Raw genomic sequence first — 15018 nt, 5'->3', positions numbered from 1 at the left:
AAGAGAAGAATGTTCACAGTTGAAGGAGAGCCAGCAATGCCACTCAGGGGGTTGCAGCTGGAGAGGGAGCCAGTCAGGCCAGCAGAGGCCCAGAAAGAGTCCAGACTTGAAGATGGTAGGTACAGGGGAGGGTAGGAGCAATCAGGGGCTGAAAACGGGGGGATAAACTGAAGGTAAGTACACAAAATCCTTCCCTGTGCCCCCACTGACAACTCCCAGATCCAAAACACAAGCTGCCTGGCTTTCATCCCTAGGCAAAATATCAAAGGAGTTAAACTATCTGGGATTACTCAGGGCACCTAGTGGCATGTTGGTGCTCCCAGAATAAAGTGCTTTTCATTCTGGCACTTGGGGGGCACCCACTACAACTGCCAGCTCCCCGGCGGCTCACCTAAAATAAAGCCAGCGAGTGGACAAGTCAGCTGGATATACAGACATCTCCCTTTGTATCAACTCATTCACAAACTATAAAATAGAAAATATGAGAGAAAAGGTGAGCAGCCTAAAGGATCAATCCAGGAAGTTCAACATCCAACTAACAGACATTCCAGAAAGAGAAAACAGAGAAAATGAAGGGCAGGAAACTACCAAAGAAATTATGTAAGAAAAGACAAGGTGCATCAAGTTGAAAGGGCTCACTGAGTACCAGATGGGGTGAATGAAAAACAGACCTTGAGCTGAGTGTTGGTTTTATAGGTATGTTTGGCTTGTAGAAACTTGACCATGTGATATGAGCACTTTTCTGTATACATATTTCAGTGTGAAGTTTTTTTTTAAAAAATCCCCCTCCTAAAAAATCTTCAAATAAAATGTCCCCAGAAGATGTGCCATGATTATCCTGTGGTTTCAGGGAACACTACACAACAGTAAGTTTAAGTAAGTACATAAATAAATAAATAAATAAATTGATTGATAAGGTGGAAAGTCTACATAGATCGATAAGGTGGAAAGTCCTGATCCAAATATGAAACAAAGTAAAAAGCGGCATGACTTTGAGCAATTCATAGAGCATAAGAAACGAAACTTCATTTGATCTTGATGCTAGGAAAATTTTCCTGGGAGTACAGAGGTTGGGACAGTGGACCTGTGGGAAGTGAGGTGTAATTATAGTACACTGTTTGGCCCTGCAATGAATAATATGACATAGTCATAATCACATAAACACCGTGTATTGGTGGTCAACTTTTAAAGTCAATCTGTCCAGAAAAGCACTGAAGACCTAATTATTGTTACGTAACAGAATGCAAATGTAGTCAACCTTGCTGGATGCAAAAGTACAGAACACAGAAAGTGGGAGGTGGAGAGGTGGAGGAGAGATGGAGGGAAGGATGGGGCACTAATAACTATATCTTCCAAACTGAGTGGTCAAGAGATACTGTGGAAAATTGATGGAATAAGAAATTACAGTCTAAGAAGGATCTAGCAAAGTTACAAAGGTAACTAATAGAGAAACCAAAATAGTAATACAATTATTAAAGTTTGGAAGGGGGAAAAAAGAGTCAAGTGTTATAAATAAGCTAAATTCTCACTTGTCATAGTAGAAAGAAGTCAATAGATGATGTTTAAAGTTGATAAATGAAGAAATAACCAACTAAGGATGTTTATGTGGAGATATGAAGTCACCACCAGAAAGCCTCAATGGTAAAAGTGGTCACCTCTGGGGGCTGGGAGGTGGGGGGCAGGGAGACATTGGCTTATTACTATGTATGTCCTTGTGTACTATTTGCCCTTTTAAAATTACGTATATGGGGACTTCCCTGGTGGTCCGGTGGGTAACACTCTGTGGCGCTCCCAATGCAGGGGGCCCAGGTTTGATCCCTGGTCGGGGAACTAGATCCCACATGCGTGCCACAACTAAGAGTTCGCATGCCGCAACTAAGAAGTCCACATGCCGCAACTAAGATCCCGAGTGGTGCAACTAAGACCTGGTGCAGCCTATATAAATAAGTATTTTTTTTAAAAATAAATAAACTATGTATATGTACTGCTTTGATTTAATTTTTCAAAACAAGTCCCTCCTCTTTCTTTGGACCTCAGTCTCCCACACGGTCCATATAAAATGGGGAGGTTGATGACTCTAGGTGATGCGAAGTCTTGTTCTCCAAAATCCATGCTTCTTTCTAGAGCAGAAGCAAGACAGGCCAGTGAAGGACCGAGTCTTTCCTAACTAACCCCTCGACTCCTCACAGTATCATAATCATCCGTTACAGATGCCTTCTCAGGTGCCCCAGCCTGCACCACCCTCTGGTCGTCTTCAAAGCCCACCATCACCAGTCCAGCCTCACCAGTCTTCCATTCATTCAACTATTTACACCCACTAGTTATTGATACCTGCCTGAGTCACAAAGGATTTGAGGTGGCTTACTCTAACAACACAGATAAGGAAAGAATAAAAATTGAACTAGAAAATAAGAGCTCAGAAAAAGAGATCAACAAAGATGCTAGAGCTGTACTTCAAATTAACTGGTAGCTGAGGCAGAAAGCAAGATACAATGAGCCATGACAGCCTCATATTAGGAAGGAGGAAATATACCAGTTCTCAGGGGAAGCAAACCTTTGCCGAGCACTGAATTCTTCAAGTCGTTGTCCGTTGTCCATTGTCCGTGGGAGATTTCATGCAGGAGAAGGAAATGACTGTTTCTGATTTGTTTTGTTTTGGTTTTGTTAAACTTCAAGTTGTCCTATTGTAATGATGTGCTATCCAGATCTGGATGACTTATCTCCTATAAAAACTGAAGAATCCTAGGTCATATCATGATTATGAAATGAGGTATAAGAGCATATGTTTTGGCACAATCATGAATTATGTCATTGCTTTTCTTCCCCCGGAAATGACTATTTATTGAGCACCTACAAATATCAGGGAATGCCATTCAAATGATCTTGGTCAATCCTGAGAGATGGGCATTGTCATCCCATTTTACAGATGAGGAAACTAAAGCTCAGAGGAGGTAAAATGACCTAGCTGAGGTCATCCAGTTGGTTGGGGCAGAGCCGAGATTCAAACTTAGGTCTGTCGGTGTCCAAAGCTCATTCTTTAGGTATCATACTGGGGGCCTCAAAACAAAGCCACCCAGGTTAGAGACACCCTGCCTAAGGCAATGGGGACACAGTGATGACACAGGCCCGCCCTCTTCCATGAAAACAGAAAAAGGGGGATGACAGGTCTTGCTGTCAAGCCAGAAACTGCCTCTGAGCTGCCTCAGTTACACTAAATGAGGACCTGCAAGGCAGAAAGCAGCAGAAAGAAAGCTGGGCCTGGGTGGAGAAAAGGAAACCACAGGCCCCAGCTATGAATCTAACCGATCTGATTTCTGAGGGGCTGAACCAGAGCAGAGGGTCTGTCTGCCACTGAAGCAAGAGATCCTTTACTTAGGTGATGCCTACTCTTTACCGCTTCCTCCCCAGCAAATCAGCCAGCCTCCTGGAGGCCTGGTTTTCTCATCTGTAGGACAAAGATAATGATCCCTACAACCTTCACAGGATTTCAAGGCATAAAATAGCACATTTAAGGAATGATGCTTTGAAGACTGGCATTAACACTAGAGTGACTTTTCTAATCAGAGCTCTTCGGCTCACACGTGAGTGGCCTCCTGCAAGTCCTTTCTCTAGGCTTCAGTCTTCTCATCTGTAAAATGAACAGCCTGATTTTTAAGGGCCCCTCCGGCTGGAAGGTTCTTCACGTTTATGCTGATATTATTAAAACCCTACTGGTCATGAGTGGCTGCACTCCCTTCTGTCACAGCACTTATCAGTGTGTTGTCACTGTCTTTCTCCCCCACTAGATTATCTCTACTCCCACCACCCAAGTTCAGGCCTTATCACCTCTCATCTAGACTGTCGCACAGCCTCATCACTGAATGCCCTCCAGTCTATCTTCCAAATTGCCCTGTAATAGGATCTCTCCAATACACTGCTCTCAACAGTCACCCCATACTCTACAATACACACCTCTTCCCTCAGCTTGGAACTCTATGTTGGTTCCCAATTTGCGACAGAATAAAGCTCCTTATCCCGCTACTCAAGTGTCCTCATGATCTGCACCAGCCAAGTCGTCAGACTCTTCTCTGGATCCTCCCTGCCTCCCTGTTTGTGCTCTAGTTTGTACTGACGTGGTAAAAGTGTGCCCCTCCCCACCTCCACATACCCTGCTGGTCTCATACCTCTGTACATTTGCCTGTGCTGTCCCCTCCGTCTTAACCTCCCTTTGGTTCCCAATTCCCACCGACCCACATGCCGTCCTTCTTCACCTAGCCAGCCCCTACTCATCCTCCAAGCCTCAGATCAGGCATCACGTCAGTCTGGGTAGATGTCCCTCCTTTGGGCACCCGTGGCCTCCCGTGCTCCCCTCTGGCACAGCACACAAGACACCACGTTACATTTGTCTTCTCCACCCAACTGGGAGCTCCCTGAAGCCAAGAAGCGTATACTATTAATCATGGAACTCCCTGCCTGCAATAGCACAAGCTGTGGCACATCCCAGGTGCACAGTACTCACTGGATGGCCCTCTCTCGCTCAGAAATGTGATGAGCTCCCACATGACCTCCCGCTCCTGCCCTTCCATGGCACGGAATTTTGCAAAATTATTATCATTAATAATAAAAATGCCTATCACCAAGTAAACACACACTCTCTGCTGAACACTTCTCTGTCATCTCACTGAATTCTCACAACAATCATGACAAGATGGGTCATTTAGGAATTATCCAGCGTATCAGATGTACAGTTGTGAGGCATGCCTCCCAGTTTTGTAAGGAAATTCGGGGGAAGGAAGAAATTAGGTACTTTTTATCACAGATATAATGACAATAATTCGAAAGTGGTTCTATAGAGGAAAATATTGCTTCTATTCAGGTGAATGCAGTATATTGCATCTGGAATCCAGTAGGAAATCAAAAGGCCCAGCCAGATATGCAATCTTATTATCCCTTAAAAAAAAAAAAATATATATATATATATATATATATATATATATATATGTATGTATCACATAGCTACAAAGAAATGCATTTGATATTAGTGAAATGGTACATATCAGGTGATAATTGTGATAAATTTCCCTCTAAAATGTTAGACGAATCATCGTGATCTGTCGTGTAGCCCTGGCTTGTCATGTTTGTTTTAAAAAGGATGTGATGCGACAATCTTGGCTGGGTTGCTTTGTCTGCTACATTCCACCTCTAGAGGGCAGGGCAGCCTCACATATTGTTTTCCATCCTTATCCCTCGATTTTTTCATCCTGATCAGGACCTTGCTGGGTGTGCTAGGCAGCCAGGAAACTTTCTGATAGATTTTTGTGGGGCTGGGGGGAGGTGGGCAACAGGAATCGCACCCATCAGAAAATACAGTTTTATCCCCATTGACTACTTGAGAAAACGGAGGTTCTGAAAGTTAAGTGATCTGCCTAGAGTCACAGAAATTCCTCCTTCCCACGGCACCCCATTTTTCTCCGAATGCGAAGGTCCCAGAGAGCTTCAGCTCCTAAGTGCTTAAGAACAGGCGTCCCAGGACTTCCCCAGCGGCCCAGTGGTTAAGACTCTACACTCCCAATGCAGGGGGGCGTGGGTTCAATCCCTGGTCGGGGAACTAACATCCCGCATGCCACACTGTGCAGCCAAAACAAAAAACAGGCATCCTTGCGTGAGTGCTTTTCAACATGGACGCCTGGAGAGAGACCTGACACCACAAGGAAGTGAAGGTAACTAGCAAATGATCTTGCCCTAAATGACTTACCACCACAGAGGAATAAGTCATTTACGCATCATTCTTCCCCATGACAAGTGTTGATTCTTCTGCCAGGGAACATAGCAGAGAATGAGCTAGAGGGGCTGTGTCTTATTCTGACTCCAAGACACCGTGCCTAGCCCAGGGTCAGAGCCCAATAAAGATTTGATGGGTAAATAAGTAATTTCTCACCGGATGAGGCAGAGGGCACACAGGTCCTATGCAGGCCTCTTTGCTCCTTTCAGGACAGAAGATCCCGCATTAAGGGAGAAGAACATGGTATGACGTGGCCATGGCATGGGAGGGACAGGTAATGATGAGCAGATTGGCCTAAATGTCTCTGAAGTCTCATCTGACTCTGCTACCCTGACATCCTATGAACTGGGAGACCGGTGAGTGGGAGGAGCACAGAGGGCAGAGGCCAAACAGCTCCAGGGAGCATGAGGAAGAAGCCACAGAGAAGCCAAGAGAACCCTGAAGTTGAGTCATCTCTCTCTACAGGAGTCCTGAAAGGAAGAACACCTTAGGCACCCCTGGCCATTAGTGCACCGGGACTTAATCTGACAATCATTTGTCTACTCAACATTTACTGAGCAGCTACTATGTGCTGTGCTATGTTTTTCCAAGCTTCTAGCTCCTTCAGTTACACCCACAGCACCTAGCAGAGGGACTGACACAACGTGCACACGATGTATGTGTATGAAATCTTCATCTGACGGAGCCCTCAAGCTGGAAGAGATGACACAAGATGTAAACAAATAAAGCTATAAAAGGGGGCAAAGTGCTCAGTTCAAGGGTCAGGCATAGACCTGTGCACAAACACGGGAGAGGCGACAACAGTGGAGTGCAGCCTGGGCACTGGACGGAACAGCCTGGGACAAGCGAACAACATGAGCAAAGACCCAGAGGCTCTCAGGAGGCTGAGTGGGCTGACAATGGGGCACACAGGCCAGTCTGGCTGGACTGTAAAAAGATGAGAGGACAAAGGTGAGATCCTAAAGGGCCCATGCATGGCAGGCAAAGCAGTCTGAACCTTCTCCTGCAGGCAGAGACAGCGGGAAACCGCTGGAGCCCCACAGAAAGCTTGGTCTGGCTGTACCTCATCGGGGGCCGGAGGGAACAAGAGCAGGAGGGCATCGATTAGGAGACTGTGGTCAAAATCCAAGAGGCTATCAGGAGAGGGAGCTTGACTCAAGCAGTGGTCCCAGGAGCTCTGCTGGGGGAAGCCCAGAGCCACACCCAGAGCATCTTTACCGTCTTCACACCCGCCTGCAGGAGGCATTGGTGGACCAAAGGCTCAGGAGCCAGGTAGTTCTGGGCCTCATGCAGTTGTGTAACCTTGGGCAGGTCATCGCACCTCTCTGACCTCTCGTTTCCCTGTCTGAAAAAAGAGGTTAATACCAATATCCACCTGGCATGGACTCTGTGCAAATGAGATAAGAAGCAGCATGGAATGGTGGGTGAGAACGTTGTGGATGGACTCTGGAGCCTGGCCACCTGGGCTCCTTCTAACTCCTTCTCAGTTCTGCTACTTATTCACTGAGTGACCTTGGGGAAGCTACCCAACCTTTCTGGGCCTCGGTTTCCTCATCTGTGAAATGGACTTAATAACAGTATCTACATCAAAGGATTCATATGGCGATTGAATGAATTAATACACAGAAGGCACTTAGAACAAATAGTGCTTGGCACACAGTAAATGCAGGTTAAAAAAAGACGTTAGCTATTGTTACATAAAGCCACATAGGGTGGTGCCTGGCACATAGAAGGCTGAGGCTCACTCAGCACATGTGCGGCCCCTTCTCCATGCCCCAGGCCTCCCCTGTGCTCCCAGCAAATTCAGAGGCCACAGGAGGCAGAGGTGAGACAGATGAAAGAGTAGCGGAGGGCAAGCCTGGGTCCGGTCTTCCTCCCACCTCCCCCTCCATCCGACACCCACTCTCTTCAAAGCCCCCTGCCCAGGTCTTTGACCAGTGGCCTGGCCTCCACTCCTCACTGCCCCTCCTACTCATTTTGTCCTAAGCACCGGCACTACAGTGGGTCAGGCTTGGTCCCCTGTGTCTTTGGTCAGGGAAGGGGGTGGGAGGGCTCTCAAGCGCAGAGAGTCTGGTGTTTGCTCAGCCTGGGGGCCCCTCCTGCTCTGTGCACACAGCCAAGAAATGTTTGTGGATGACAACAGCCCCATTCTCGCCCCAGATCTAGACTGAGAAGCAAGATTCCTCTAATTCTCATTCAATTCGACATTATCATTGCCTCCCACATGAGTATAATGCTCCCAACACAGTGGGGGGAGGGAGAGAAATGGTATTCCATCCTGGGAAGAAGGAAAGACCCCCACCCTCCGCCCAGGAAAAGTGCCCAATACCCCAAAGGAGACAGACTTCCCCAGGGCCCCTCCCTGGGCTCCCTCCCTCCCTCCCAGTGCCCTCAGCCCCTGCGGGGAGCGCATTGACACTCCAGCGCACACACAAGACAACCCGGCAACTGGGCCTAGAGCCTAGACCACGCACTGCCCTGGCTGCTGAGAACACCAGGCCGGTCCTGCTGGTTGCTGTCCCCCAACGCAAGCCAGCCTGCTGGGGGGTGGTGCGTGCAGAGGATGAAGAGTTACCACCAAACCAGTTTCAGCCCACCACCGCCTACGGCAGAGCCGGAGCTGGGCCCAGGCAAAAATCGTGGGAAATGCAGCTCTCTTCAGCGTGGAGGACTCAGCAGTGGCCCCCAGCACGCCTGTAAATCATTCCAGGCGCCAGAACTGCAAGGGGGGGGGGGGCCAGGCCAAGATCAACAACGAAAACAGAGCTCTTCTCTAGCCATGGGGAGTGGGGGTGACAATTCCAGGGAAAAAGACCTGAGCATTGCAGAGACCAGCAGCTGCTAAAAAAACAAACAAGCAAGCAAAGACCTCATGTACAGAGGCCCAGTGGCCAGAAGGAGGTCGGGCCTCATCGTGCGCTATGCTGCACTAGAAAGGCCACACCCAGAGCACAGCAGAAGGCAGACTGGCATCCGGGAACCTATCCAGAAGAGACAGTGCGGGTGGATGTGGGAATCCTGGGGGGATGACATAGGTGGGGGTGGACATGACAGCTGCTATCAACTGCGGTAGAGGGCAAGTTCACAGGCTCGGGAGTCTGCCTCACAGATAGTGTGACCTCTGGTGTGTTACTTCACTTCTCTGAGCCCTCGGTTTCTTCAGCTGTAAAACGTGGGTTGTGGTGACAGACGGACAGGGTCGCTGGGCAGAGGGGCCCTTCCACAAGCAGCAGCTGGGCCCAGGCCCCTCTGTCCCCTGTTCCTCCACCAGGGGGAGCCTGGGGACCAGGAGCGCCCAGCATGTACCAGCTCTACCTAGCCTCCCCCAATGCTGCAGCCTCTGCTGCTCAACACCCACCCTGCCTGCCCTGGCTTCCAGCGGCAGCCTCTCACCCACTCCTTACAAACCCAGAACAGGCCTGGCAGGGGAGTAGCTTGCAGCAGCTGTGGCAACAACAATGGCTAGTGCATCAATACGCCCTCCTGACGCCTGGTCGAGAGAGAGGGAGGGAGAGTGGAGAGAAGGGAGACAAGGCCTTCTGCCCTCCCCCATCGACTCCCCCTCTCATCACTCATCCCAGAGCCATCTCCCCCTGCTCAAATCCTCCAGATACCTCAGGCTCTCCTGGCCTCTCCCAGTTGGTGACCTGGCCAGGTCCTGAGGCCAAGAGACTCCTTCAGGCTGGAAAGCCCCAGTGGAAAAATAACAGGCCTCGGAGACAGGTGGACTTGGGTTCTAGCCCCAGATCTATTAGGAACTGGCAGTGTAATCTTGAGCACGTTCCCTTCACTTTTTTGGAGCCTCAGTTTCCCCATCTCTAACATGGAGTTGCTAGTGCTCACTGCACAGGCCCTGCTGTGAGGACCAAAAGAGGTACTAACGGGTGTGCAATCAAAGTACCGTCTAAATCCCCGTATTAATCCAGTAGGAAATGTGAAGCAAGGGAATCCAACAAACAGCCTGGAGGGTGCACAAAAAGAGGGAAAGACCGAGAGGCAGGCCTGTCCAGATGGCAGAAGCACAGAGCTCAAGAGCAAACAGGCTTCCAGCCAGCCAAGAGATTCAGACCCACATCTGCAGGATGGAGAATCTGAGAAGAACGGAACCCTAGAATTGGGGAAGACCCAGGTCATTTCATAGGGCTTTCCACCAGTTCAGGAATTATGCTTTCTCCAGCCCTCCCCGACCCCCTTGAGGCAGTCCACTGCATCACCAGACAGCCAGGTTGGAAAGTTCTTCCTGATTTATCCCCAAATTTCCCATTGCTCCTGGTTCTGCTCCCTGGAGCCACACATAATGAGGCTGCTTCCTCTGTCACAGGTTTGACCAGTCTGGAAAAGTCTTCCGCAGCCAGGCTAAAGGACCACAGTGCCCATACAGTCTCCCTCTGTCCCCACCCCATCATGGCCCTCTCCTGAAAAGGCCTTGCTTGGTCAGTCGACCTGGCCCCTCCCTCCAGTGTGGGGCCCCAAGCTGCACACAGTCAGTCCTCCTGGAATGGGCTCCCAGCAGCCCTGGCTGGGCAGAAGAGCCCATCTCCCTCTGGGGCAGCCCACACCAAACCTCAGCTGAGGGTGCACTGCAGTGAAGCCCAGCCGAGCCCTTGAGCTGCAGCTGCTGCTCCTGGGGCCCAGCCATCTCAACCCAGCACCCCAGCTTGCTGCCTCACCACGGGGGAGTTGCAGAGAGCTGTCTCCCGGCAGATTTCCTGAGGCGGAAGGCTTCCCAACCCCCAGCCCAGCCTCCAAGAGACACTCCACTGGTTGTGGCACATGGTAGGACCAGCTGAGCAGTGAGAGGAGGGGGAAAGCTGTCCATTCGCTAGAGGACTTCAGACTTGCTCTGTAGTGGTGGCTGGATTAGTCACAGAACCATCAAATCTAAGCTGGAGGGGCCCTTAAAGAGCATCCAAGGCAGACCTTGCCTTTTAAACAGATATGGGGGAACTGATGGCCTGAGAGAGGAAGGGACTCAGTCAAGGTCACAAAGCCAATCTGCAGCAGAGCTGGAAGGGGAACCTGGGTTTCCTAACTCCCAGGTCAGTATTCTTTCCAATCCAGCAGGAGAGAAATCGGGGAGCCTTTAGGGCAGCCCTGTGAGCCTGCACGCCCTTGACTCTTGGCCTGACATTTATCCCGACCCAGCTCACCGTGGTATCTGCATGGAAGAAGTGGACCCAGCCCATGCCCCACCAACCCAATAGATGTTGCCAAGGTGTCCCAAATAGGCAGACACACAGACCCCAGCACAGAAACTGGCACTGATCCAACAAGAGGGAAGATCTGTAGACTTCCCTTGCTGGTACGCTCTTTAATTGGGTGGTTTTTCCTTGAGGGTGGAGAGGGGGTGGTCTTTGAGGAACTAGCCAAGGGCCGGGCCTCCATCTTTGCTCCCCCGACCAGGATGTGCTGCAGTTCCCCTCAGAGGGATATCAGCCTCCAGCAGCCATTCTGGTCCCCACCTGCCTCTCTGCGAAAGGATGGAGCTGAGGCCGCCAGAGGAGATCAGATCAGGCCTGTGCTCAGGACCCGCAGAGGAGACCCGAGGTGGGGTGGGGGGGGGGGCTTTCTTTCCCTTGGGGCTCTGATCTGACACCGTCGGAGACAATAAAAATCCCAACCGGCACATCCAAATAAAATAAATAAATGAAAAGCCATCCTCTGGCAAGGATATAGCGAGGGGGTGAAGAAGTGGAGGGGGTGATGACTGCTCCAGGCCCTCACTGGCCACGGTTTTGAGAAGGAAGAGACGCCTGCACTCATCGGGCCAACCCACTCTGGGGTAGCTAGAGAAGGGGTGTCGGCTGCGCGAGGGGGACCCGGCTTCGCCCGGCAGGTTGGGACTGGAGAGAAGGACATGGAATCAGGCACTGGCTTCTTACTTTACCAGCCGTACAAGTTGGAGAGGGAACTAGCGGGGAAGAGCCAGGAAAGACAAACACGCGTTCCTTACTTTCTCTGGAGGGTTGTGGCCGGGCTGGTGCTGGTACTGGTACTGTGGCCGCCGCCGGCCCCGGGGCTGGAGCTCCTGGATGCGCCACGGCTCAGCTGGCCCCGCTCTCGCGGTGGACGGGGCCCCACGCCCACCGCCGCCGAATAGCCGGATTCCTTCTCGCGGCCCGGGTGCGCTGGCCCGGCCTCCCGCCCGCTACGCTCGCGACCCAGGGCTGGGTTCTCGTGGTGCAGGTGGCACTGGGCCACGTCGCGCTCGCGGGCAGAGTAACCAGCAGTGTCCTGGAGTGGGTAGGAGGCGTCCCGCTCCTTGTCCCGATACACAGCCTCCCGGTTCTGATAGGCGCCGTCCCGGTTCGGGTAGCCCACGTCCCGGGCCGCCTGGTGGAACTGGCTCTCCCGCAGCTCGCGGTGGTGGAACTGGGTCTCGCGCAGGTTCTGGTACTGGCTCTCGCGGCTCGGGCTATCCCGCGCGCCGTGGGGGTCCCGGTGCAGCTCCCCGCGGTGCAGCTGGCTCTCCTCTCTCAGGTCGCGGTTCTCCTGGGTGAGCTGGTCCAGCTGGCCCTCCAGCTCTTCGATGCGCCGCCGCTGGGTCTCCAGCAGCTGCTGCTGGCTCTCTATGATGTTGTTCAGCTCCAGCAGGTACTCCACCGCCCGGTTGGGGCTCTCGGATCCCGGGCCGCCCGGGGGACCCGACCCCGCCTCCATCCTGGCGGCCCAGGGGCAGGGGAAGGGGCAGGAGAGCCCGGTCCCCGCTCGCTCACGGCGCCACCCTCCCCCGGGCCCAGCCGGGGGAGGGGGCCGGCGGGACGCGAGGGCGCGCACCGGGCTCGAGGGCCCGGGGGCCCGGGGGGGCCCGGGAGACAGCGCTGGGGCAGGCGGCACGGGGAGCAGGAGCTGAGGCTGCCGCTGCCGCTGCCGCCGCCGCCGCCACCGCCACGGCTCTCGAGGACGCGGCCCACGGCGCTCCGCCCGCTGCGGAGTCACTGCGCAGCGCGGCCGCGCGGGACCGCCCCGGCCGCCGGCCCGCCCCCCGCCCCTGCCCCCACCCCGCGCGCCCGGCCCGCCCCCGAGCGTCCCACCTGCCACCGCCGCCCGCACCCGAAGCCGGACCCGCCCCAAGGCACCCGGGCCAGCCCCATCACATTCCACCGGTCCCAGAGTCTTCACTTAATGCAGCCTAAAGAAGCCCTCCATCCCAGTCCGTTCCAATGTCCCTTGGGTCCACCAGGCCCAAGATCCTCGTCTAAGACCTCCCAGAAAACTCCATCCCAGGCAGCTCCCAGGTCTAGGCATCCCACAGACTCCCCATCCCCTGGGTCTGCCAATCCCAAGTGTCAGATTCCCCATCCCATCCAACCCCTGGACCTCCTACCTCAGGTGACCTCTCTCTAGCCCACGGCATGGGCAGTCCCAGGATCTCCCACCCCAACAAGCCCTGGGACACCCCATCACAGCCAGTCTTAGGATCAAAGCCCCATTCATTCATTCAACCCCCATTTTCTGCTCTCCTTTGGAAATGCTCACCTCCATTTACTCCATCACCTCCATCCAATGAAACTGTACCCATCTTTCAAGACTTACATGCCACCTTACTGAAGCCAGCCCTGATCTCCCCAGCCAGAATCGCTCGCTTCCTCCACAAGTGGAAGTGGAACTCTGCTTTATAGCGCATTCGTTTTTGTTCTTGTGTCATGTCCTCTGCCAGACCAAGCTCCTTAAAGCCAGAAACATGTCTTCATTCATCTTTGTGAGCAGGTTGGGGTAGAAGAGAAAGCTTGAGTTTTACAGTCAGACAGAACTAGATTTAAATTTCATCTTCTCTCTGAGCTTCCATTTCCCTATCAATAACACCTACCTCACAGGAGTGGTCTTGGGAAACAGCATGCAAAAACATTTGTCACAGAAAAGACAACATAGAAAATGGAAGAAAATATTTGCAAATGATATATCTGAATATGTAAAGAACTCTTAAAGCTCAACATCAAAAAAAAAAACCCCATTTTTTAATGGCCAAAGGACTTGAATAGATATTTCTCCAAAGATATACAAATGACCATTAACCACACGAAAAGGTGCTCAACATCATTAGCCATCAGGGGAATGCAGATCAAAACCACAATGAGCTTTCCATCGTAACTTAAAGGGAAACTTTCACAATGTCCAGAGCCCTTGATATCCTGAGATGAAGGAGGAGGATGTCCTTAAATTCCTTGCAGCAGGAACCCACTTAGGTGGCACCAACCTTGACTTCAAATGGAACAGTATGTCTACAAAAGGCAAAGTGATGGTATCTACATCATAAATCTAAAGAGAAGCTTCTGCTGGTGACTCGTGCCACTGAAAACCCAGCTGATGTCAGTGTCATATCTTCCAGGAATACTGGCCAGCTAGCTGTGCTGAAGCTCGCTGCTGCCACCAGGGCCACTCCTATTGCTGGCCACTTCGCTCCTGGAATCTTCGTTAACAAGATCCAGGCAGCCTTCCGTGAGCCACAACTTCCAGTGGTCACTGATCCCACCGCTGACCACCAGCCTCTCACAGAGGTGTCTTATGTTAACCTGCCCACCATTGCTCTGTGTGACACAGATTCTCCCCTGTGCCACGTGGACACTGCTACCCCATGCAACAACAAAGGAGCCCACTCAGTGGGTCTGATGTGGATGCTGGCCTGGGAAGTACCATGCATATGTGACACCATCTCCCATGAGCATCCACTGGAGGTCATGCCTGATCTCTGCTTCTACAGAGACCCTAAAGAGATCGAAAAGGACAAACAGGCCACTGCTGGAAAGGTGTGACCGCGGAAGAATTTCAGAGTGAATGGACCGCTCCAGCTCCTGAGTTTACTGCTACTCAACCTGAGGTCACAGGCTGGTCTGATAGTATGTTGGTGCCCTCTGTGACTATCCAGCAGTTCTCTGCTGAAGATTGGAGCACTCAGCCCACCACTGAAGACTGCTCCCAATGCTCAGGCCACTGAATGGGTAGGAACGACCACTGGGTAGTTTGAAGCTGTTCTTCCATAGGCCCTTAAACAGAAAATGGAAATAAAGTTGTTGAAAAATAAACATCAGTTTCTTAAAACACACACATACAGATGCCACTTCACACCCACTATGATAGCTAGAACAAAAAGGACAGACAAGGAGAAGTATTGGTGAACCTGTGGGGCGATTGCTGGTGGGAATGTAAAATGGTTCAGTTGCTTTGGAAAACAGTTTGGAGGTTTCTCAAAATGTTAAACATAGGGTTACCATATGACCCAGGAATCCACTCCTAGGAATATACCCAAGGGAAATGAA

At 51.7% G+C, this 15018-nt stretch overlaps 1 protein-coding gene and 1 pseudogene across 2 annotated transcripts in view; one reads left to right on the top strand and one right to left on the bottom strand.

Moving 5' to 3' along the window:
* The window catches only part of IQSEC2 (IQ motif and Sec7 domain ArfGEF 2), a 76565-nt gene extending 63972 nt beyond the window's left edge, over positions 1-12593 (bottom strand). The window contains exon 1 of one of the 2 annotated variants that reach the window (XM_060086874.1): positions 11715-12593. In XM_060086874.1, the coding sequence (XP_059942857.1) occupies positions 11715-12421 (707 nt within the window). In that variant the 5' untranslated portion in view covers positions 12422-12593. The remainder of the gene's footprint in view (positions 1-11714) is intronic. The other variant, XM_060086877.1, reaches the window with a different exon arrangement.
* A 1279-nt stretch (positions 12594-13872) lies between these two features.
* LOC132481692 (small ribosomal subunit protein uS2-like) lies at positions 13873-14721 on the top strand (annotated as a pseudogene).
* The last annotated feature ends 297 nt before the right edge of the window (positions 14722-15018 follow it).

This window comes from Mesoplodon densirostris, chromosome X, assembly GCF_025265405.1.
Source record: "Mesoplodon densirostris isolate mMesDen1 chromosome X, mMesDen1 primary haplotype, whole genome shotgun sequence".
Lineage (NCBI taxonomy): Eukaryota > Metazoa > Chordata > Mammalia > Artiodactyla > Ziphiidae > Mesoplodon > Mesoplodon densirostris.
This window is presented reverse-complemented; position numbering and strand designations above follow the sequence as displayed.